Source organism: Alligator mississippiensis, chromosome 2 (genome assembly GCF_030867095.1).
Source record: "Alligator mississippiensis isolate rAllMis1 chromosome 2, rAllMis1, whole genome shotgun sequence".
Taxonomy (NCBI): Eukaryota; Metazoa; Chordata; order Crocodylia; family Alligatoridae; genus Alligator; species Alligator mississippiensis.
This window is the reverse complement of record NC_081825.1, coordinates 82948902-82973665: the sequence shown is the minus strand read 5'-3', so window position 1 is coordinate 82973665 and position 24764 is coordinate 82948902. Positions and strand designations below refer to the sequence as shown.

Below are 24764 nucleotides of genomic sequence, written 5' to 3'. Positions count from 1 at the left end.
AGATGTTCACTAGATGTTGTCACACTCACAACTCTCCTCCTTCAGCAGGGTCCTGTCCTTGCTACAGGGCTGAAAATGATCCTGACTTCAGGAGGAAATAGAAGTAGGAGTTGCTGAGACATGCAGTCAGGTGGTGTCACCTGGCTGGACTTGGAGGTAAGTGACCAAAGTAGAGATGCTATCTTCTCCCTCCCCTGACTACGCAGGTCTTCCAGGGCACAGCACTCACTCATTTAGAAAAAACAGTTTATTTATCACACATAGGAAACAACATCACATCACCAGCACAGCTTGCACTGGCTCTGTGCAAGAAAACAAGTTTGACTCCATTAATGCTTGAAACGGGTTGCCGCCCCTTCTCTGGCTCATGCTGCCAGCTGGTCTGGAGTCTCTGCACTTCTGTTTGCTAAGTGCGATTCAATGATTTCAGCAAATAAATTCCTCTTCAGCAGAGTGTAGGCAAGAGGCAGCAGCTGTCCGACCACCTTGTGGAAATACTGCAAAAAGTGACAGGAAACAGCAGAGTTGGACAGAGCAAAGGGACAACTGCTTCTTGTGAAGTCTGAGCACAGTCCATTAAATATGCTGTTCATCAAATCTGGCAAAACAATAGGCAGGGCCAACCCTTTCTCTAGCTGGAGATTATTACAGAAGTCCCAAGAACCAAGCAATGTTTTCCATGTTCCTTTGGATTCATTATTTCAACTCTCATCCCAATGCAAGTACAGCGTTCAACACAAGCTCAATTAGTATCATGCATGACAAAGTGGTATTATCTCCCTTTAGCAATGATACACTTCAAATTAATGTTTAGCTGACAGTAGCTATAAAATTGAGGCTCTGAACACACAAGGAAGCAGATCATGTATAGTAAGAGACTAGGGGGTGGGGGAGAAGATTAGGTCAAACTGTATTAAAGGTTTTTAAAAATATATATTTTAGACAATCAAATTACAAAATCCTTGAATCCTAAAATCAAGCATTGTTCTATGCTGAAATGAGGGAACAACTTTTAATATTAAAGAATGTATTATGTCAAGTAAGGTTTTGGTTGTAGCCATGTTGGTCTAAGGGACATAGACAAGCAAGGTTCTTTGGGTAGTTGGTCTCATAAAAGATATCACAACTGAGTAGTTGGAACAAAGTTCTTCGAAGCTTCTAGGCACAAGCACCCTTCATCAGGCATAGGGAGAGACTGCTGTCGTTCTGAGATCTCCAAGGAACGAAGAAGGGTGCTTGCGCCTGGAAACTTGCAAAAAACTTTATTCCAACTGCTCGTCTGGTTCAATAAGTTCTTTGGGTAGATGTGATCTTTTAGGCCAAGAATAGTATTTAATCTATAAAGAACTATCCTAGAAAGTTCCAAAAAGTTTAGTCTTCCCTAAACTCCATGGAGAATTTGCATTCAAAATGACAACACAGAGAAATCAAAAAACCCAAACCAATTACAATTTGTTTACCTCAATCAGTAATGTGCAAGTGTACACCATGCAACTAAAACATGTAGCTGCTTATTTTGTACTAGATAGATTGTTGTCATCACATCGTGCTGCACAGATTTGAGGGAAGATAAGATTCTCCAGTCCAGTAAGGACTGCAGTAACAGCAAACATGTTCTTTCTTTTACCACTTTGATACATTACACATGGTGTGATACCACACCAGTTAAAAGAAAAGGTACCTGGCTGCATGGTTAAACACTTCCATTACTGCTGCTTTACAGAAATTAAACAATGGGTTACTTAAGCCTGAATGGAAAGTGGAAGCTAGTAGTGTTGTTCTGTATCTTGATGTAGTAATTACAGCTTCTGGCAGGTAGGGTCACACTATTTGAAGAACCAGGTATAGAATAAGTGAATTAATGTTTGTGCACGGAGACAATAAATGGACGTAGACCGACTATGCGACTACACAGACATCCTGTCTAGTTTTTTAAGTTTAAAATGGGCAGTGTCCTTTCTCCCACCCATCCTTTACCGAAAAATTAAAGTCCTCTTTCACTCCATTTTTTCTGCCCACCTCCAACAAATGTAATATTTCACAGCATCAGGTTTTCTAAAAATGGCTGAATATGGACTCCTCACGGTACTGTAAACATTTGCAAAGTGTTATCATTTGAGAAGATAATACCCACTGTGAATCACTTCATGAAAAGCATTAAAATTGCGTAAAGCATGAATGCTTAAAGTATAATGGATTTTAGGCTGTTTGGGGTTTTTATTGCTAGCTTGGCTGATTTGAGGGGGACAGGCACCCTACTGCACTGTGTCATGTGTTTAGTACCCCTGCTCTGTGCAAGTCTATCCATGTAGCATCTGATGAAGCAGGCTGCAGCCTATGAAAACCAATACCTCTGTTAGCCCATAACAGTATTTCAAAACCAGGGTGCCACAGTGCATACCTTGCAGGTCTAATTCTCTAAAGCAAACACCTAAAGCATGATTCCCCAAGATAAAGCCAGAGATGTCAAACAGGAATCCAGTGTCAAACACATTCTGACTCATTATGGTCTTTGAGTTCTTTGCTACAGAAGAATCTTTTATTTTTCTATAGTGAAAGCTAAAAACTGGCATTTTCTAAGGGTTACCTTGAGTCTAAAAAGACCGAGAATCCACTGGTCTATAAAGGCTAAGTACAGACAGTCAAAAAGCCCAAGGCTGAAATCGATTCATTCTTTGTAAGTTAGTCTAAACTGTGTAGATAAAACCGAAAAGCAAGTGAACAGACACTCCAGAAATGCTGCCACATGCCTGCAGTGGCTCAGGAAAGAACCTGGGGATGCTAAAGCAAGCCTTCCCTTCCCTTCAGGAGTGGTGGAAGGAAGCTGGGAGAAAAGAAGTCCTCCAGGCTTTTCCCTACTCCCTGCATGTGCTGGGAGGCCTGTTGAGTATGACTGGGGAGGGCGATTTAAACCTCCACCTTGGCCTGCAGGGACCCCAGCCAAGGTATCTCCTGGGAGTGGGGTGGGAAAGGGAAGCAGCCCCTGCTAGGCTTTTCCATTGCTCCCCACTGGAGCAGGAGTGCGGGGGCGGGGTGTCAGACTCCAGCCCAGGCCAGCAAGTGAGGAGGGGAGGGGGGATTTAAACCTCACCCCAATTGCCTGCATGGGACCCCAGCAGGGATCTGCTTGGCAGAGGGGCAGCAGCTACTGCCAAGATTTTCCCTTCAGCTCAAGTGGAGGGGGTGTAATGCTGGCCCCAGGCCTGCATGCTGAGGCAAAGGGGAGGAAGAGTGATTTAAACTCCTCTCCCTCCTTCAGCCCCTGCCAGGCAGACCCTGGCTGGTGTCCTGAGCCGGGGGAGGGGGCTTAAAGCGCCCTCTCCCTCACTCTGCCTGCCTGGCCTCAGGGTCTGGCCACCCCCCTTCCTTTGCTCCAGTGGCAGGTGGGGGAATAGCCTGGAAAGGGCTGCACCACCCCTGGCTAGCAGACCTGGCTGTGGTCTGGAGCCAGGTTTCCTACTCACTTCTCAGCAGTGATAGTGCTCCGGCTAGGGAGCAGAGGGGCAGGGCCAAGCCTGCTCTCTACAAAGCACTCTGGGATACTGAGTTAACTTGAACCAGGAAGGGATCTGGGACAGAAGTTCCATAAACTGGTTTGACCTAAATCTGTTAAGTCTGATACTACATCCAACCAGGTTTTGTCTTAAACCAGTTTCAGCCATTTTGAAACTGGTTTATGTGCACTGAACTTCTGTTCTGTTACAGGTTGAAACCAGTTTCTGATCACTTAAATCAGTTTACATAAAACTTCTGTCCATAGCCTAAAAAGGTGCCAACCTGCTCCACCTCAGGAGCCCAACCTGTCTAGTATTAGACTACCACAGCAAACTAACTAGCTCTGTCAAATCAAAGACCAGAGAAACCAAAAAAATAACCCCCCAAAAACCCTGTTCAATTCTTAACAAAAATGTTCACATTTTCCCCTCACTTTCACAATGTTACCTTTTGCATCTCATCATGCTCGAGTAGATAAACAAATGAAATTGACTGTGTGATTTAAAATATATATTCCTAGAACTAGAACCATTCTAGTACTTACATGTGACCCAAAGCAAAAGAGGTCCATTCCCAGTTCATATCCCATTCCATAGTCACATTCGTCATTTGCAAACTGAACAAAAGTGATCATTTCCTGAATGGGAGCAAAGGCTTTCAGTCTCTCCTCATCGCTAGGAGCATCCACAATTGCCTTACAAATTCTTTTAAGATTAGCTGCAACAAAACATTTAAAAACTGGTATTTAATTTACATTTGTATACCAAGTAGACAATAGGTCACAGGAAGTACACGGATCCCTTTCACTGAAAGCAGCACAAAAAAGAGTTTGAAGATGCAAGGAATTCTTGGATACAGGGTCACAGGAAGAAAAAAAACTGATGGTTCTGATAGCATGGGTAGAAGTGGCTGAAAACCCATGCTCCAGAGTCTGCAGGTGCTGCTCCTTCAATTACTCCCAAGAACTGGACACATTTGAAGTGGCTGCTGCCTCAGGACTCTTTAATACATTTTGTCATGTTAATGACATAACTGAATCCTTACAATGGAGTTTGTATAATCAGACAAAAATGGAGCATGTCTCAGTGCCAATACAGACGAAAACCAGGTGACCGGATTTAATTGAATTTAGTGTTTCACTGGACTCTTTCATTGTCTATTAAAAAAAAGTTCACAAATCAAATATACATATGCAAAATGTTGTACACTTCTCATGCTATTATTGAAGCAGTGTGAATGCAGTCTATATTTTGCAGCTCAGCAGAAGCTTAAAACCTAAAGCAAAAGAATGTGCTTAAGTTAAATCTCAACAAGGATATTTTTACTTAAAAAAAAATTAAGATAAATTACCATTTGTTTCAGGGAGCTCTCTGTACCCAACATCATTTTTGTCTACAGGAACAACAAGACCTGCTCCATGAAATGTCTTGGTCACTACCTGGGGGGAAAAGAAAAGGGGTGGGGGCAGCGGTGGGAAAGAAAGATGCATCACCTTCACAAAACAGCAAAGACCAAATACACAAAAATACCACCAGCTTACACCTGATAGCAACATGCTGACAGTGTTCCACTATTCATTCATTATCTTCTGAATGACCTTTTGCCCTGAGCACCTTTATGGCCAGAAATAAAGGTGCACAGAGGTTAGCTGGCAAGAATGACTATCAAATTTCAAACATCACAAGTAAATGGAAATATTAGAGTAATGAAACTTTTCAAAATGCATGCTGTTGAGGGATACTTACATTGCACTGCAAGACCACTGATAATTTAGAGATAGAAAACTACAATTTGTTCTTTCTGACTGGCTATGCAAACAACATATTGCTATTGGCTCTTTTGGATGTTAAAGGTAGTAACAAAATCACCAGGTCCAGCATTTCTGTGTATACGGAGCTATACTCGTTTTTTTATCTATAATGAATTAGGTAATATTAAACACTTCTTGCATGTTTTCTCTACATGCAGCTCATGTCCAGTTTGGCTATTTTACAGCAGAAGGCACAAGTTAGCAAGAAGTTGCTTTACATCAGTCTGCGCAAGCATTGTCATTGTACATGTGATGACTTAGACCAGTGGATCATAATTCACTGCCTTTGTCTTAAGTGCTAAGAACAAAATGAAGAACAAGGTGAGGATTTGCTTGTAATACCCTCAAATTAGCACTACCCTGGCTTTGAACTGACCCAAACCTAAGTTTTATTTGTTCCATTCAATGTTTTATCTATACTACATTTTTGGACCCAAACCACCTGTGAGGGATAGGCACTTGAAATGTTTAATGTTAAAATATACTTTAAAAATTTGTTATTGTTGAAATTATCCTCGGGGAATTTCTTTTCCTTTACATTTAATCTCCTCTACCTGTATCCAGATATGATATCCTTTATTGGAAAGCCTGGGTAATTATACCTCCTAAGACTGTTTACTCTCTCAAAAATAAAAAGGTGCTTAATACACAAAAATACCCCCTCCCCACCTAACACCCGATACACCGTCAGCTGGTTGCATCCACTAGTCACTGACCTGTAAATTTAAGTGAGGCTAGATCAGACTGCCTTTAAGTACCAAGAGAGACTTCTGAAAAAAAAAAAAAAAGTGCAATTCATGATACAGCACAACCTGGATACTTCACAGGCGTAGGTTCCTAACCCCCTGTGAAGCTGAAGGTTTGTGAACTAAGGCCACACAGCCACAAAATGCAGCTACAGAGGATGACAGAGGATGCTTTGGCTGTTAAATGCAGCTCTTATTTCTAAAGACAGGTGCTATTTCTCCTGTCTGCCATGCAGAACCACAACTGTGCTACAGAAGATCAGAGAAGCAGCACCCTTGGAAATAAGAAGTGACAGCAAGTTGCTCTGCTGAATGCTCTTAATTTAGCAACCTGCTGCAAATTAAACAGGATATGAACCATCTGGTTACAAATGTTTCAGTGTTTACTAGGTTCCTTGGGTGAATTTGATATCTTTTATTAGACCAACCCAAAATAGTGTTTACTATTCTTTTACTTTTACAAGATTCCTGTACTGGTAGTGGATACAATATGCAAGATAAAAGCTTTATATTAATACAGTTAGCAGTAGTTGAACATTATCTAGCTTTTCTGGAGTAGCTGGAAGACTGATCCAATTTTAGATAATCTTTCCCTATGAAGATGCCAGACAGATGCTTCTACATACAAACAGAAGTTTTCTAGTCATGCTGGTAGCTTTTCATCCTTGATCTATTGAATTTATATACACATACTAAAAGATCACTGCATTATATTTCAGTAATTCAACCCTTAATTTCCTTTGAGCAGCCTGAAATAAATGCTTTAACTGTACAATTGTAATATAATCCTCTTGAGGACAACCGCTGTGTCCGGGAGGTGCTAGTGACTGTTAAGTAGCAGGCACTTTCACAAAAAGAACTTAGCATTATTCCACACCAGGTGACAGTTGTCTACTTTGCTTTTTGGGAGGTGTACTGACTACTTAGCTTGCTGGGATGGGTCATATCACACTCTCTCATATAGAACATATATATAAAGAGTGATTTCAGCACCAGCTACTTCTTAACTAATGAAAGACGACAGAAGAATTGTGGCGACTCCCCTGTGACGCTATGGGTAAGTACGCACCATCAAAAAACCCGAGGCTGAATTGACTTGGTCTTTGCAGGTTAGTGTAAGCTGCGAAGATTGAACCAATAAGCAAACAAACAGACATTTACTTCTGATTCAGGAAATGCAGCCGCATGCCTCCAGTGGCTCAAGCCAGAAGCTGGGGGGCGCTGGAGCATAACTCTGGCGCACAGTTGGGTTGTGAAACAAGTTTCATAAACCAGTTTAAACTAAATCAATTAAGTAAGATACTACATTCAACCAGGTTCATCTTAAACCAGTTTTGAAACTGGTTTATGTGCACTGTACTCCTGTCCCGTTACAGGTTTAAACCAGTTTCTGATCACTTAAACGAATGTGTGCGTAGCTTCTGTCCCTAGCCTATTTGGCTGACAGACCAAAGAGAACGTTCCTAATATACATGGGCAGGTTAAGCAAGACAGTTGCTTAACTGTCCTGAAAGAACAGACTAGGAAAGTGACCAAGAACTATCAGTACAAGGATAGCTGAAAAATAAATGAATAAATAAAGTATTGTGTTAGTGCAGCATGGACCGTTTGCAGTAGGCGTATCACAAATTAACCTCACACTAAGTGCTACAATGATCCCCTTCCTCTGCCTGATCTTTTGCTTTCCTTCTGCTGCTATGCTGCTTGTCTCTTCCCTGATCTGTTATGCCACATGCAGACACTTTGCAACTTACAGCATGTATGCTGTAGTTTGGCCACCCATGTGCTAGAAGAATATTCACCAAAAAAGTGCATGGTGGACTGGCTATAATGGGCTGAAAGCCACAATGTAATGCACAAGTTCTGTCAAATTTACTCCCTGGCTGTGAAAATCAGAGCAAAAGAACTTCTCCCTAGGGGGAAACAAGTTAGGCTAACAATTCTTAACACTCTAGTCCAAGGCAGGCAAAAATATGGCCTGGGAGTCGGATCCGGCTCATGAGGGGATTTCATCTGGTCTGCTGACGGGTGCCTACCAATTCACTGTGTCCGGCCTTGCCCCGGGCTGCCCCTGCTGTGCTTGCATGGGGCGAGCACATGCTGCACTTCCACCCTCACTTATGAGGCCAGGATCAGGACCGTCCCACAGCTAGGCAAGCGACAGCAGGCAGGGGAAGGGCGGCTGTGACAGGCAGGCAGGAGAAGTGGTGGCAGCTGGGCAGGAGTGTGGGGCCTGTACCAGCACCCTATAGCCAGCAGAGACCCATGGCAGGGTGGCAGGACCGCAGAGCCTGGGCTGGCAAGGGCATGGGTTCCGCCTGGCTCCATCGCGTGGGGCTCACATGAATTTCCTGGTACTCTGCCCGAGCCACACACCTCTGCTGGGAGCCTTTCGTGATGGAGCCCGAGGCCTGGTCCCACTTACTGCTACGTGTAGGTCATGGGGAATGGCAGGGAGCTCTACACTATGGAACTGGACCAGTTCCACCCCTCTCCCTGCCGCCCCAGATGAGCCCCATGACCTCCACCACCATTTTCATTGCGCGGGGCTCCTCCCAGAAGCATGAGGCTCAGGCATGTGAACCCCGTGCCTTGCCATGTGCAGTCTGAAGCTCTCTGGGATTGCATGCCGCCAGGGGGTTTTGCCTGCTGCTGCCGCTGGCAACAGGGGCTATGCGCAATACAGGGGTTTGTTTGTAGGGCCCCCCCCACACACACCTTCCCCCTCCACAAACTCCACACCCCCCCCACATACTCCACACTCACCCACACTTTCCTGCACACTCCATACCCACCCACACCCCATCCCATAAACCAAATATACATACAGCCACACCCTCCCCACCATACACACTATACATGAGTAGACTTCATTTTGAGCTCTTATGCAATCACCTCTATATACATGATGAAAACGCACACAAATACTTTTTTGCAATAAAATTAAAATATGTTATTGTAGATGGTTGATTTTTGGCTTATAAATTGTTTTTTCAGTTCCAAGACAGCAAACACCCTTCCCAAAAGGAGTACTTCCAGGGCAAGGGGAGGGACTTCTGGTCCCAAGATGGCACCCAGGGGATGGGGCACCTGTCAAGGGGCAGGGCTACCCTTGCAGCCCTCAACAGAGCACCAAAACTCATTAAGCAGCCCTGCAGTTGAAATAATTACCCACCCCGATTTTAGCAAGTGTTGATCCTTAAGCAATGTTCAGAACAGAATTAGCTCTGGAGAGTGCTATTGCAAGATACTTATAGAAGAAGGGGAGAAAAAGGAAGTTAGTGAAGAAATAAATCTAGTTTAGAAGGAGTAGCTTTTATACCCAGCAGATCAGAAAAAAAAAAGAGTCATACTTTCTTATCTCTCTGTTTCATCTTCATGGTTTTCTGCTCCAGTGAATAACCCAATTCTTCTGCTGTTCTTGTCAGTTTTTCATCAACGTCTTTGAAAACAGAATTTTTCTTTTTCTCCGTCACTTCCTTTAGCTTTTTTGACAAATATAATCTGAAACAAAGGAAAATCCATTACACAATACATCCTTTATTAAATTAAAAAGGTAGCCTCCTATTTGGTCTTATTATTAAAAAGGTTACATATACATATACAACATATAAAAGCCCTACTTTAGAAGTTTAGGTGCAATGATCCACTTAAGTACCAGAAATTAGGTTTCTTGTTCAACTTTGTGCTTGTGCACAAGTGGTGGAAGATGCTCATCAGTTGAGGCAACTGTTCAATTTCTTTTTATTTTTTAAGCCTCTGGATTCATGCCTTTATTGCACCTTACCCAAATCCTGCACAAATACAAATATATATATTTGATCCTTATACTTTGCATCAAATGAGACTCGGCTTTTCTAGGAAAAGGTAATGAGTAATTGCAAAACAACTTATATCATTATGCTTGCAAACAAAGAGCTAAATCAGATTTGGTTGCATGGAACACATCAGTTTTCAACCCAAGTCATTAATGGATGCAACGTCTAAGAACTACAAGTTAAAAAAAGAACACTTCTATGCCATGGTATGTTTTGCCTCTCTCTGTTTAATCCCATAAAAGAGAAGAATTTAAAAGACTGGGATCTGCATAATTTTGTTGTCTACAAATCTACTTATCTATTATTATTTTCAATCTAATAATAAGTACTGCTGTTGTATATAGTGCTTATGTTCATGCAGCCAGGTTCTTCAAGAAGTAGAAATTGAAATGGAACTAGTGCTTCCCTAAAAGAGCTGTGCTAACCATTAAAATGTGCTTTAATTGAAAGAGAAGAAGGATTTAAAAAGATAACAAGTTTGAACAAACATACAAAGAGAAAAATCAAACTCATCACTAAGAGAAAACGCTAACATAAAAAAAAATAAACTCCACAAGCTGCAGTGGGTACTTTACAGACAAAGGCGGCACTGCACGAGAATTATAACGCTAAAGAAATAGAACTAGCATGTCTGGAGAGTATCAGAAGGGAGGATCAGCCTAAGCATTTTCCGATTATGGGGTAGCACATTTGCAAGACTACAATATTTACTACAGATGCATCTTCTAACCTATAACTGGAATTCACCAACATTTTGGAGAAAGCACACACAAGTGCAAGACCACCAGGTATACCTGAAGTTTGATGAAGCATGTATTGCGTTAAAAGTTACATGTCTGAGATTCTAAAGAAAAGAGTCCTATAGTATAGAAAAATTCTTGTCATTCTGTAGAGAAGGATGCAAATTGACAAGAAGACAACTTTCCCTATGACTCATCTGAAAGATATCCACAGTTCTAGCTTGTTTATTCATTGATAGTAGAGCACATTAAATCTTACGGTTTGCACATTTAATCCTCCAAGATATATGAAAGAAAATTCTGTCCCAACTGAGAAATGGTATTTTATTGTTTATCATATTATGGAATGCAAGATTCACTTATGTAGACAAAAATAAAAGGTTAAGCTAAATCAGTGGTTCTCAACTAGGGCCTGCAGAGCCATCACTGCCATAGCCAGGTGGAACTGTCTGGCATATCTTTTTTTTTTCAGACCAAGATGCAGCTGCAGTAGGAACTGAAGCCCTTCCCGGTCTACCAGGAAGCCCTCTACTGAAGCCCTTCCCATTTCCCCTCTTGAAAACGGGCACAGGGAACAATTTTCCCTGATTCTAGGTGTGTAACCAGGGCACGAGACCCAGGTGTTAACTGGAAGAGTACTGGAATGGAAGCCAGTGGGGTGGGGGAGACTAGTGACTTTAGGGGCCAGACAGATGGATCAGAGATTGGATTCCCCTCTAGTCTGGCTCCCCCCACTCCATCCCCTGCTATCAGGCAGCACTTTGCCTCTTTCCAAGCCACATCTAACCAGTGGCAGACCAACCCGGGGGGGGGGGGGGGGGGGGCGCAGAAGGGGCCCATGGCCCTGGGATGCCAGCCCTTCAGAGTTCTTACCGCGTGACGTGACTAAGTATTGCTATGAGAAGGAGCAGGGGAGCAAACGGAAACATTGGTCCCTGGGCACCGGAGACCCATGGTATGTCACTGTGTCTAACCTAAGATTTTTACAGCCACAATTTGCCAGCACCCATGAGAGGAAAGAGCGAGTGAGGCTGATGAAGGGAACTCACCCCCAGGTCCCTACTGTGAGCCTGCAGCCCCTGCATAAGCCCGTGCAGTGGTAGATAAGACTCTGTCTGGCCTCCCATACTCTTCCTTCTCCTGTTTCTCGGAACAGCTCCACTCATATTCCCGCCCCCTCCCCATACCCAGGGTACAGAAATAACTGCTGCTAGAACAGTGTTTGTGAACTGAGGTGCCTCCCAATTCAGAAAAGTTAAGGAAAAGTGACTCGAGTCTAAGGTTGAGAATCACTGAGCTAGATACTTCTGTTTAGTAAAAAATGTTCCAAGTTCCCTTCACCACTGCTTCATCTCCCTTCATAAGCTAGCTAAAATATGCAGACTATAATCACTATGACAAATAAATATTAGTTGATTTTTACACTATGAATATCCCTTGTACACCAAGTATGCTTTATTTCCTTCAGAAATAAAATAAAAAAACCCATTATAAATTAACTTTGAGGTTATAACCCTGGTTAATTCAATATAACTGCAGAGGTGAGACCAGCCAGCCAAAATATCCATTTGCCTATTAGGTTTATGAAAGGAACCATAGGAGAAATCATTTTGAAAATTACTCTGTAGGGACTTCAGAGAATTCTTCAAGTCACCAGCAGCTATAACCCTCCAGTCTCCAAAATCATATTAGGATGCTGGCTTTTTGGAAGAAGGGGGTGAGAAATAAAGTTTGAAAAAAAAGCTGGGAAACAAGGATAGTTGTTACATAGTTAAATGCAACTATCTGTAGTATCCCCCAGCTTTTAGTTCTTAAGCAAATGCAATTAGTTTTCCTACATGCTGGAAAGAAAGCATTAAACCTTACTTGACTGCAGCAAATATGTTGTCTCCAACTTGAGAAATCACACAGCTTTTCTTAGCTTCATTTACACCAACCCATACTGGAAGTTCATCTGGCATATCCCTATAAAACAATATGCAAATATTTAAGGTTGGTATTTTCCATTCCTTTAGCATCTTTTCATAAATGCCAATTCCACTTTAAATAGAGCATCAGAGGTGCAAGTTCTAGGCTTCTCTCAAAATTGGACATGCTGTACTATTAGGGCCTAATTTTTATATCTAAAGTTAGGCTTCATCTATAGTCTTCCCAGTTCTGCTAAAGACATGAACTGAAATTTTTCAGTATTCAGAGAAAAAAAAAATTAGAGGTTCTGTCATTCTAGTGGTGCCTCATTCCCACACTCTTTCCACCCTTCTATGCAAGTAGAGGAAAATAATCACGCATTTCTGCAATTATAAAAGATTAAGTAATACAAAATACCTGAAATATCCCATGTGATACTGTGTTTTGCTATCTCCAACAATTATAGTCTGGAATTCAGGAGGGTCGTAAAAAAACCTCCAGTGAAGGTTGAAGTTCAACTCTGTTGATTTTTTTGCTTTTTTGTGTTTTCCAGCAAGTATATCATAAGGCCCCACCAGCTTAAGTCCAACACTTGATACAAGTGCTTCTGCAAAAAGCAAACCATGAAGAGTATCAAGCTTTCTGGGGGATTTAGGAAGGTCTAAAAGACACAAACAAAACTCAAGCCCTTACACCCCTAGTCCCTCTGCAATCAGGCCCAAGTCTCCTCTTGTGCCATGCACAAGAATTGGAAGATGAAAGATTCTTACCCACATAAAGTGTTTTTGTATTCATATGCAGACAGCTTCTTTGCTAAAATTTTATGGCTCAAGCATTGTGTGTGAAAGCAGACAGTTTTCATTCATATCAGTGATTCTCAGCCAGGGAGCTGTGGTGCCCTGGGGCACCTTGAGATCCTTTTAGGAATGCCATGCAATGTTAGCATGGTTAAATGGGCAAATCTGATTCACAAGATAAATCCAGAGATTTCAAGTAATCCACAGCACTCAAAACATTCTGACCTGCTGTGGTCTGAGTGCTTTGCAATGCAAGAGTTGCTCTGAGTGAAAACTAAGTGCCTTACAGCTGCACTGAGGCTGCTCCAACGTGGTGTAATTAATTAAGTCTGCTGGAGCATGGAGCAGACTCCAGAGTCAAGTGTATCAACATCCTCATGCTGAAAAATGGCAGTCCCCACCGCCATTTTTCAGCATGGGGATGCCAATACATGTGACACTCCAGGCACTTTAAATCAGAGCAGCTCTTGGAACCGCTTTATTAAAGCCCCACCACCCGCCTCCCAGAGCACATGTATAAATGTCCGAAGATCTGACATTTCCCCAAGGCACGTTGAGACTATTAAAGGTGACTTTGTTTCCACAGGAGTTTGAGAACCACCAATCCATATATAGCAAGTACTGTTGCTTTCCCAAAGTAACAGTTGCGTGGCTTGAAAAACCACAACATATTTAATTTTACGATATGCAGATTAGAAGAGATTGCTCCCCTTACAAGGTAACCGCCCTATGCTCTCCTATAGAAGTCTGAAAACATTTCCTGTTTGACATGAACAATTCCCCATTGTTTCTAAAAAGGTTACTTTTAGGGTCTGGATTCCCTGGATCAGCACCCCAAATCCATTCCCCAACCTGAAGGCAACTGGCCAAACCCTTAGCAATTAAAAGCATTTAAGAAAAAAGAATAAAATGTATTGGAACATACTTTAAGAGATTTCTAGGATATGTGTTTTCCCTCTGTTCTACGTTTTTAAGCTCGGTGTATTCAGTTTCAAGAACCAGAGGTCACACAGTGAAATTAATAGGTAGGTAGTTTAAAACTAACAACAGGAAGTTTTTTTCTCCCACACAGGGTGTCACTGGTGTTCAACTTGTTGCCACCAAATGTTGTGGAAGCTGCCAGTTTAGCCAGAGTCAAAAGGGGACTGGACAAAACCTTGGAGAAAAGGGGCATCAGCAGCTGTTGAGCGTGAGAGTTAGGGACATAGTCTAAGGTTATAACAGGAACCTCCCACAGCACAGAGCACGCAGTCCAGATCTATTAGCTACTGAGCAGGGAGTTAGGGGCACAGCCTCTGACATGAACAAAGTGTGCCCCTAGAGGCTGGGGGGGGCACGGTGACCACCCGCAGGTGGTCGTGAGCTCCTGCAGGTGGCCATGGCGGTGTCTGCGGGTGGGGGGTTGTGAGTGCCGACTGGTGGTCAGTGACCACCCACAGGCACCACCAGCAACGTCAGTCTGTGACAGCCAGTGGCAATTGGCAACCACCCACAGGCACCACCGACAGTGTCAGCGATGCTTCTCAGGGGGTGCACCACCAATCCCAGGGGGTGCACATGCACCAGTGTGCACCCCTACATGTTGCCAATGGCCTCGGAATCAGAGCTTCCTGAACCCGAAATGCTAGAAGCTGCAAGTGAGAGAGAAACAGTGGAAAAACCCCACGGTCATACCCAGTTCAGCCTCCGCTCTCTGCCCAGGAGACTGGGCAAGGCTGAGGGAAGGTCTGAGCCTGCACAGGGCTGCCCTTGTGTCTATCATCATCCCGTTCAAAGAGAGAAGCAATGGGAAAGCTTCTTTATAGACGGCTCCATATCTACCTTGGCAGACAACACCTCGACCCCAGGCCTGGTGCTGGAGGAGAGGGAAGCCAGGACGTACCCGCGGGCGCAGCAGGATCCAGCTCCTGGCAGAAGTCCCAGAAGTGGAAGAAGTCCTCGGGCATCCGCAGCCGATAGCAGGCCTCCACCTCCGTGCGCAGGGGGCCGGGGCCGTCGGCTCGGCCACAGCGGCTCTTCTTTACGCCCCGCGGCTTCTCGCACTGCAGGGGGAAAGCAGCGCCCGCATGAGCCCCGCGAGCGCGCAAAGGCGCGGCACCCCCCGCTCCGCTCCCATCCCCGCCAGACCCTACCCCACACCTGCTCCGGTTCTGGCTCCGACTCCCTCTCCCCAGCGCGAGGTCTCCGCTTCCCGCCTCCAGTCATGTTTGTGCCGGGCGCGTCCCGCCTCGCCGGCCACTTCCGGGTCGCGACCCGGAAGCGTCAGGGCGGAGCGGCCACCCCACCCCCTTGGCTGCTGGACCTCGCCCCGCCCCCAACGCAGCTGCCTGGAGACTCCGGCGCACCGCTGACGTCACCCGTGTCCTTCCTCGCGGGCCGCAGTTTCTCCTCCCCCTCCCCCTCCCCCTCCCCCTTCGGCCGGCCCGCATCCGAGTGACGCGCTCACGTCCCGCCCTGCCTCCTCCCCGAGCAACGGTGTGGGACCGCGGGGAGTGGGGATGTCACAGCAGCCGGGTGCGGGCGTTGGTGACGACACCGATCGCACGTCACCTGTCGGGCACGTGGCAGCGGCAGGCTTCATTGCGGCTGCGGAGTCGGCGGGGGAGGCTGGGAGCTCGTTCCCGGAGTCGCGGGTCACAGGCTCTGGGCAGCTTGGCGAGGGCACGCTCTCGCCCCTCGCCCGCTTGTGGGCTTTTTTTGACAACGGACGAGGCGCAGAGCAGGTTTTCCATCGCTCGGCAACAGGCAGCGGCGCGGGCTGCTCCAGCGCTGCCGCCCCACGACAAATGGCGGCGGCTCCCACCAGGCATCTCACTCTCTCACCCCCCTCCCCAATCTAGGACATCCTTGCCAAAACAAGTACAACAGATTAGGGCACATACACATTTTTCCAACCCAAGCACCCCAAACTGGGACACACACAAGCCAATATAAGTACACCAAGCTGCCACACAGGGGGCCAATGCAAGCACACCAAGCTAGGACCACCCCCCCCAACAAACAAGCTGTTGCATGCATAAATACAAGCGCACTGAGCTAGCGCACTTGCAGAACCAAGTTTGCCCCTTGGACCTTGTTCTAGCTGTCTTCAGCTAGTCACAGTAGTTGTAGCTGTACACCAGCACCCCACGGTGCTAGCCACTGGTCAGATACAGGAAAGGCGAGTCCCTTGTGTGTGTGTATCCCCAAGCTTACAATTTTGTGCCTGTCAAGTACTTGCTTGCATGGGCTCATAGTCCACCCACCCCACTTTACCTCATTAAGTGCACAAAGTAGGTAGCACTAATAAAGGAGCAGCTATCACATATCATTTTCTCTTCAGTTTCCAGCTCCATGGCTTGTATCTGACTACATTCTACTCCAACCTTGCTCTGTAGGCCAAGTTAATAATATCCTCATGAACTACAACTCAAACAATGAAATAAAATAGAATGAGGTATGTGCTGGCCTCCCCCCAAAAGACTTAGGTCAGCTTACAAGATAAAGTAATAACCCCCAAATAATACCCCAACATCCAAATGCTCCAGGAAGTTTTACATCTAAGAACTACTTCTGAGATGCTAATTTCTCATTCCTTGACTGGTACCTACTGATTTTTTTTAAAGTGTAGCTTTGTGTCTAATACAGAAATGTGATTCAATAGATCTGCTCCTTGTGCCTGCTGTTAAAGAGTTAGAAACTTAAAAAGATGGACCAGAGAGACATCAGATCTGATCCAGTATGGGCATGGCATTTCCTGTGCCTAACAATGGTGAGTATTAAGGCAGATGTGGGATATTCAATCCCCTATATTAGGTCTTACTCATGTCCAATAGTTAGGACTTCAGCATCCATTTCTCTCCCAAGCATTTATTTTATAAAAATATGTAATTCATGGAATACAACTCCATGGATTTCATGGAATATATCAGGAAGAAGCAGCAATAGCGGAAAGCTCCTAGCTTCTGACCTTAGCTGGGTCTTTCTGGCACAGGGTCTGAAAAGGTTGCTGACCATTGGCCTAGAAAGCCTCTCACTCTTGGGTCTCTTTGACCGAAGCCATCTTGAATCACTTTCTTTATGATGGCAGTTTCAGGCAGGAGGAAAGGACTTAAAGCTTTGTTGTTATGGCACTGTCTGGAAGTACCATAACAACACAGGCACAGCCTGAGGTTTTAATCCTCAGGCTGAGAATGGAATTCAGTCTGCATCTCCCATATCCTGGGCTAGTGTCATGGCCACTAAGCACACCTCTGGTCATATTTTAAAAGTAACCAGAAACTGCATTTTGAGAGGAACCTAGTCTTGTAGCTGTGCTTTATACTGTTCTGAGACTGCTAACCAGATTTGATTTCTATAGGAGGGATCAACAGAAGAACAGCTAGTTTCTGGATACCACCCAGTCAGGCTTAGGCTTAAGTTAAGCTAGGGTTCAAGATGTTCCTAGTCTAAAAACAGGCAACTCTTGACATGCACCAAAGAGAAGTTTAGATGTCTTGAGAATTCAAGGTCAGAAAGAGAGATGCTTAAGAGCACAGATACCTATTTTGGGGGGGTAGGGTATGCAGGATCTTCAATATTTGATTTAGGTATTTTAGATGCTTAACTCCTTTGATTTGACCAGTACTTTCTGTGCCTCACTCCTTCATTTGGGAACTAGCACTACCTCATAGGGGTGAATTGAGTGTATATACATTAAGGAGTATGAGGTGCTCAGTTACTACATTCTAAGTAACATGCAAATCATTTAAAATAGATTGAATGAGCCTTCACTCCACCTCCAACTGAGATTTTTTTTTGGTCTGCGTGAGTCCGGAACAAATGTTAGTGCCATCTGTGTATTTACATCCAGCCAAAGTGTTCTCCTCTCTGCCATCCCAGTTTGAGAAGGGCATGGAATTTATTATTGATAACAGTCAGAAGAGGAGTAACCATGTTTTAAGTTTAGACTATGCCCCCAAGCCTATTGATAGCAGACAAATTAGTTTTCCACATTACAATGGATTAACTGTTAGGTTTTGTGACAAGGAGGAATAAGTCACTAAACATTTCTGAAGTATTACCAAAAGTAAATTTACAAACTAGCAAGAAATTGTGAATTTAATAGTCCAATAATTTAGAGTAAAATTCAGGAAGGAGGAGCCCCATTATTTATACTAGTTTAGAATCCATAATCGGTAAAATATTCTTATAGCAAAGTTTAAAGTTCCTATGTTCTCAGTCCTGCTATGCACAGATCTACTGAAAGTTTTAAAAGTTATTAGTATAATAGATTCCAGTGAAAAGAGTTCTCATTCTCATCTCTAAAGGTATTGAAACAGGACTAATAGAAGAGTACTAAACCATCTGAAAGCTAATTTGACTAAGTATATGCTTTACATATTTAGCAACAACAATGATTTCCATTTCAGTGCAGCCCCCTGGCAGAGATTTGAAATCTGTGCCAAGAAGGGGAGAAGAACACACACTCTTAGTGATCGCAAAGGTTATGTTTCAGGAATTGTGGTTTAATAACTTTGGATGTCAAATAATATCTAGTACTATGTTACAATTAAACCTTCCATTCAGAGTCTTTCAGACAGGACTTTCAAGTGAGCAAGGTGAATCAAACTCTCATATAGTACAGTGCTGAATTTGGTAGGTGGTGGCAGGAACAGGGATTTGAAACCCAAACCTTGATCAATTTGCATCCACTTTTATTTCCTAATTTAAAAGCATACCCTCCTCTAGGTTTCATTCACAATATTTCCTCTGAACTCTTCCTTAAACTTGGAAGCAGCATCAAGCCTTGGGCCTCTCTGACAGAGTCTAAACAAAGTTACATTTCCAGAAAATCCTGTAGTGCTGGATGTTCTTCAGGATCCACATTTAAAAGGGTATTCTCCAGTGTGGAGTGGACTCTCAGTAAGAGGTACTACAACCTGGGCTGCATTTCCTCTTGCACAGATTCACTGGGGCTGATAATACTTCCTCTGTCTTCCTTTCTCCAGAGTCGCAGAGGACTAGAGGGAACACCACTACATTGGCTTCAAGCTGCCTCATTCCTTGTGGGGAGCAACACAACCACTAGTCTAGAGGATCTGGCCCTCCATGATTGCCAAACAGCTCCAGGTATCCCTAGAAGTTGCAGATCCCAGTACAACATTAGATGCTCTTTATGCGCATATCTGTTCAAAAGAATGAGGCATCTTGGTTCCCTTCCCCTATTTTTTTTTTGGCCACAAGAGGGTGCCATTTAAATTCATTTCATGTAAGAAATTGTCAAGTTAGAAAAAGTTTAACAGGGAAGATTGGCATCTTCTTAGATCATTCAATACATTTCCCTAGTAGGGATACAGAAATTCCTATTGTCTTTAATCCAAATAAGCCATTTAATAATTTTAAAATGTTAATAATAAGAGTTTGATATTAAAATCTATTCAGATTAAAAACCTTTTTAGTTTAATGGAATTTTCTGGTCAACTGCCATTGTACTGTTAGAACCAGGATTTTGTCTTTACACATTTTCACACAAACATGAAATAAAATACATTTAACAGAATCTCTTTTTAGCACAGATCTGCCTTGAAGGATCCACAGGCCACCAGGACTTGTACTACTAAAGTTTTTGCCTGAAAAGATCTTAAATCTTTACAGAGCCATTTCACATTTTCAGAGTTAGAAGAGATCTCTCGTTGCAACTACTCTAAGGGTCAAATACCAAGGTAAGGAGCTAGGGACATGTAGATGTTCACTTTCAGAGACTAAACTTATCCTCAGAAGACTCCGAGTGAACAGTGCTGCAGTGGAACTGCAAAGATGTACAGTGCTTCTGCTGAGTCACCACATCATTGCTTCTTGTCTTGACAGGTCATTTTGGAACTCTGCCCAGCTGCCTCTGCAGTTCTACAAGGTAGGCTGTAGAAATCTGGCTGAATGAAAGAAAAAAAACGCAGTGGGAGGAGAAATCATGTAATCATGACATTCTGGAAGAAAAAAAGAACTAAGAATGCTGCGGGACATCTGCCCTTTCAAAAGCCTCAGGAGTCTCTCAAGCTGACACATTTCAGATTGGCTTAATATTTAAAAGAGATGCATTCAAAGACATAAGGGAAGTTTGAGAAAAGAGTGGCCTTTGTTGTACATGCGGAGATAAAAAAATCCCCACATTTATGTACACTGATTACTATACATTTAGCAAGACCTGTAATTACTACTCTACACCAAGTGTATCATTTGAGAGCAATTTACTTACCGTCCAGATGTGCTCATATATTTATTACAGGACCTTAAATTCTTATCCAGAGGGATCTACTCTGTCATTTAGATCCAGATGCTAGAGCAAAACCATTGACATTGGAACATGTCTAGAGTCCCATTATTTATTTATTTATTTTTAAGATTAAGATTACTATTTTAAACTTGATAAAAGGACACATTTAGTTACAAATTCACTCCCAAACCAAAGTTTTCCCTGTGATCTGTTCTAAACACAGAAATATACAAATTTTGATTACAGCACACAAGAGTCTCCAAAGAGTCTACTTCCATATTTGCTTTGCTCTTTATTTAGATGACCTTTTACTCTTTTAGGTTTTGGGCAAAGGCCTAACTACCAGGGTCTGCGCTCTGGGTGGCAACGGCAGCTGGGGGTGGCCAGGTTTAGCAGTCATTCTCCCCCTCCCCCTCTGGTCACCCACCCTTTGCTACACTACTACTTTGTGGGGAGGTTGCTGGGAGAGAAAGAGTTACAAATACCTGCAATTCTTATCACAACACCCTGCATAGGTCTAATGTAAGCAGAATGTTTGCTTGAATACAAAGTAGGTAAAGACTGCACGAATAGATCTTACATGAAAGATTTGTATGTGTAAGGTTCTATCTCTGGGAAAGCATGCTTTTTCTTCTTATGCACCCATCTGTTTCAGATGGAAGCTGGGCTATACCTGCATGAGATAAAAAATAAAAATCTTTCAGAGTTGCATACAGGTCTCACTCAGTTTTATTTCCAATAGGATATTATTAATCTTGTGCTAAAACTGCCAAGCACAGAAATTTGTTCCTTGCTCATATATGTATGCTGTACTTTCTTCCTCCTTAGTCTAAACCTCTCTGTCACTGCAGAGCCAAAAGGATTTTTACAACCACAGAGAAGGGAGAGGAACCATACAGAGTAACACAAGTGGATGCAACTAGCAGAAATGGATGAAAAGTAACAATTCAGTCCAAACAGTAAAAGAAAAAAAATGCAACCCCAACAGTAACATTTTGGATGGTTGAATTGCTTCCCAGCCGAAGTGTTAAACATCCCCTCACCTTGGGGATTTGAAAAGTGGGATTGGTCAAGCCACAGGATATGTGCACACACCAAAATAGAGTTTCTATGAGTCCATGCACAGACAGGTCTCAGATATGAGTGCAGTTCAGGGAACTGACTTGAACAGTTAAGATAATCAGTGTCTGGATTATGGAATTCTGCTTCCTATTTTAACATTGTTACCACTAATAGGCTGTTCTGCTATCTTCAGCCTGTCATATATTGCATTTCCCAGATCTCCAATAGCACATTCACCTTAATAACTACTACAGTTTGTACCAGATTATTACCACCATACATAGGACAGATACAATAGGCACAACTGCCCAAGTTCTCCTATTCTTATCTTACAGGTGTCACAGCCTTCTTTGGGAAGGACTAGTGTCAGAGTACGGTGATGTCATTTGATGCTCACCAATACATCAGACTCTTTGCTGATACTGCCAGTTAAAAAGTGAAGCAATTGTCACCTAGGAATCAGACTGAAAAAAAAAAAGAATACTGACTCATTTCACATCTGTTGGCAGGTAATAATTTTCAGTCATTCCCCACCTAAGCTAGACCGAAATCAGTGACTTAGAGGAAGAAAATTGAATAGGTCCATGGTCTACTTGGGTAACTAAACTGAATGGGAATTGGTCTTATACTGCAATAACAGTTCCCTAATCCAACTAGTGCTGTAGGGATTCTTTGGCTGTAAATCAGCTCCTGAAAGTGCATAATCCACTTGATTTAAACATCCCACAAGGCAGTAGTTTATATTTTCAGGTAAACCACTCACAGTAATAATTACCACAATACTCATTGTTTGAAAGACCCACTAAATCCCAGCAGATTTAGTGTATGGTTTAGTGCAAGCAATCCAATTACATTTAGCAGCCTCCATAAAAAAATCATTTCTAGGTTTGTTAGATGCCCCAGTGACTATGAAGTGAATTGAAAACACCACAACAGAAATGCCAGGCTGGATTTAAATAGCTTTTATCAACAGCACTAAAATGTAATCTTCACTTTGCCCCTCTGTTCATGCATGAAGCATTTCCATCATACCAGCTTTGAAGTGTCTACTACAAGTTGTTTCAAGTAGAAGAATTATCACTCACAATTGGCCTAGCTCTACTCACAAAAATCAGGAGAAGTTTTGACATGGATTTCAGTGAGAGCAAAGTTAGGCTAATGCATTAGAGAGTCTTACCCTTAGAAACTGGGGTGAGAGACATGCTGAATTACTTGAATTACCCAAAAGACAAACTTGCCTCAAATGACCTTAGTAAGTCAGTCTTCCAAATAAAGCAATGTAAACATGAAACTGTTAGAAACATAGTACTTGTTTGTAATCTTCAATACTGATTTTAAAAATGGTAACACCCAAGATAGAAACTTATCCACACTACAAACATATACCAGACAGCAGCACTTTTATACACACACCACACAGACTACTTCCTGAATTGGAAAAAATGTAGCCACAAGCAAATAGCATTTAAGTGTGCTGCAAATGGGCAAACTAATTGATATGCAGTTAGCACTGCCACTTGGCATAACCCAGACACAATCTCTTTCACAGTACCACTTTCCTAGCAGAGAAAAGAAAAATATACAATGACTTGTGACAGGCAGCTTTCTCTCTCTCTCCTCCCACCCCAATTCTCTTCTATTCCACAAAGATCCTCTTTCTAAGACAGGGCCAAAAAAGGTTTATTTTCCTGTAAGGGTAAAAATTCCAAAGGGAACATCTCCTTTTCAGCACCAAGTTAAAATCCTCACCATTCTGCTGTGGAAGTCAGTTAAAACTGAAAAGCCTTCCCAACCCAATGCTGGGAAAGCGCAGCAAAACCTCTTCTTGCCACTTGTCAAACCACATCTAACCTAGCCATATCATCCTACTTTCCCAAATATTTCCTTTTTGGTTTGGTTTATGGGAGTCAGCTGAGGCTATTAGGATAAGAAATTCCAGGTGCATCTACTCCCTGGTTGTTTAACTCTTTTAGATCTGGTCCCATGCTCCAGCAGATATGCCAGGAAAACATAATTTTGGATTTACCTGAAATGACATAGGCCAAGGGTTTCCCAGTATCCAGATGAACTGTGTACCTTATTATAGGCTTTCCTCACATTTCATATCCTTCACTTAAATTCCTCTTTCCTTTTCACTTTCTACTCTTTCACACTGTCTGCAGAGGAAAAAGAGGAAACCTAACTGCTTCTGCAGATATTTCTTCAATTATGGCCAGAAGTCCAGGCTGGCACCTTCCTAAACTAGGGACCTAGTGTAGGAATAATAGACATGGGAAATCTAGCACAGTCTGACAGCTGACTAGTGTGAACTTCTTGACTAAAGAGAGGCAATACTGGGCTAAGAGAAATAGCACATGATTCTATAATTCTGACTGATTTTATTTAATATGGCTGTAACTAGCTATGAGGAATTAATTAGGGAAAATGAAATGAGAGTCATTAAGGAACAGCAAACATGGGTAAGACAGAAGTCATAGGAATCCAACTATTGAACTGTACATGCTGAATGCTTACTTTTATACACACATTCCACTACACAAACAGGCAATAGGCCTTGAGAATAATCTTGTATATTTCCAAAATATTCTGTTATATTCTCATTTTCCATTTGGGATGCACAAACACTGAATCTCAGATCCTCAGAGGCACTTAGATGCTCCTCCGCCTCTTTAAGTATTTTAGTCCATCATACTGAATACCTAAATACCACAGCACAACAGGTGCTTAACTCCAGAGGTACCTCAGTTTCCAGCTTAGCCAATAATCCTGCTCAGGGCCCTAGCTCATGGCAAAATCCCCAAAACCCTGAAACAGGATTCTCAAACTGGACAGGGGAACACATCTTGCCTGCAAGGCCTGATTCTGCAAGGTACAGAATGCCTTCCACAAGGTAGTGACAACCTGAAATTCAATAGAAACCTTTAAGGACCAGCCAGACCCTTGTGTGAACTATCTGGTATTAGTGACACTCAAAATAGCAGCAATACACTTCATGTGAATCACACTGAAAATAACACGTAAACGCTCACTGCATACTAAAATGCATGGGAAAATCCTGTGTGTGTCCAGGCTTAAAATGTTTACTATTTTATCAAACTAAATAGCACTCTCAGAAATCAAAATTTGGCCCAAGTCCTTTCTTTTATCTTGCAAACTT

At 42.9% G+C, this 24764-nt stretch overlaps 1 protein-coding gene and 2 long non-coding RNA genes across 6 annotated transcripts; 1 reads left to right on the top strand and 2 right to left on the bottom strand.

Moving 5' to 3' along the window:
- Positions 1 to 232: 232 nt before the first annotated feature.
- On the bottom strand, positions 233 to 15583 carry LOC102561577 (histone PARylation factor 1). Of its 2 annotated transcripts, none has more exons than XM_006275361.4 (8): positions 15454 to 15583; positions 15197 to 15356; positions 12935 to 13124; positions 12476 to 12574; positions 9405 to 9555; positions 4846 to 4933; positions 4040 to 4212; positions 233 to 497 (listed from the first exon to the last, which is right to left on the bottom strand). In XM_006275361.4, exons 1-8 carry the CDS (start codon positions 15517 to 15519, stop codon positions 366 to 368), a joined length of 1059 nt encoding a protein of 352 aa, XP_006275423.1. In that variant the 5' UTR covers positions 15520 to 15583; the 3' UTR covers positions 233 to 365. The 2 variants fall into 2 exon arrangements, with proteins under 2 accessions (XP_006275423.1, XP_019336942.1); XM_019481397.2 differs by having other exon boundaries at positions 15447 to 15524.
- A 136-nt stretch (positions 15584 to 15719) lies between these two features.
- On the top strand, positions 15720 to 21256 carry LOC109281630 (uncharacterized). Of its 3 annotated transcripts, none has more exons than XR_009459798.1 (4): positions 15720 to 17065; positions 19284 to 19404; positions 19851 to 19997; positions 20143 to 21256. It is a non-coding gene; the product is annotated as an uncharacterized LOC109281630 (long non-coding RNA). The 3 variants fall into 3 exon arrangements; XR_009459797.1 differs by having other exon boundaries at positions 19846 to 19997; XR_002088335.2 differs by having other exon boundaries at positions 19284 to 19997.
- Positions 19991 to 23477, bottom strand: LOC132248567 (uncharacterized). The gene is made up of 3 exons (XR_009459796.1): positions 23357 to 23477; positions 21126 to 21218; positions 19991 to 20204 (listed from the first exon to the last, which is right to left on the bottom strand). It is a non-coding gene; the product is annotated as an uncharacterized LOC132248567 (long non-coding RNA).
- Positions 23478 to 24764: the final 1287 nt, after the last annotated feature.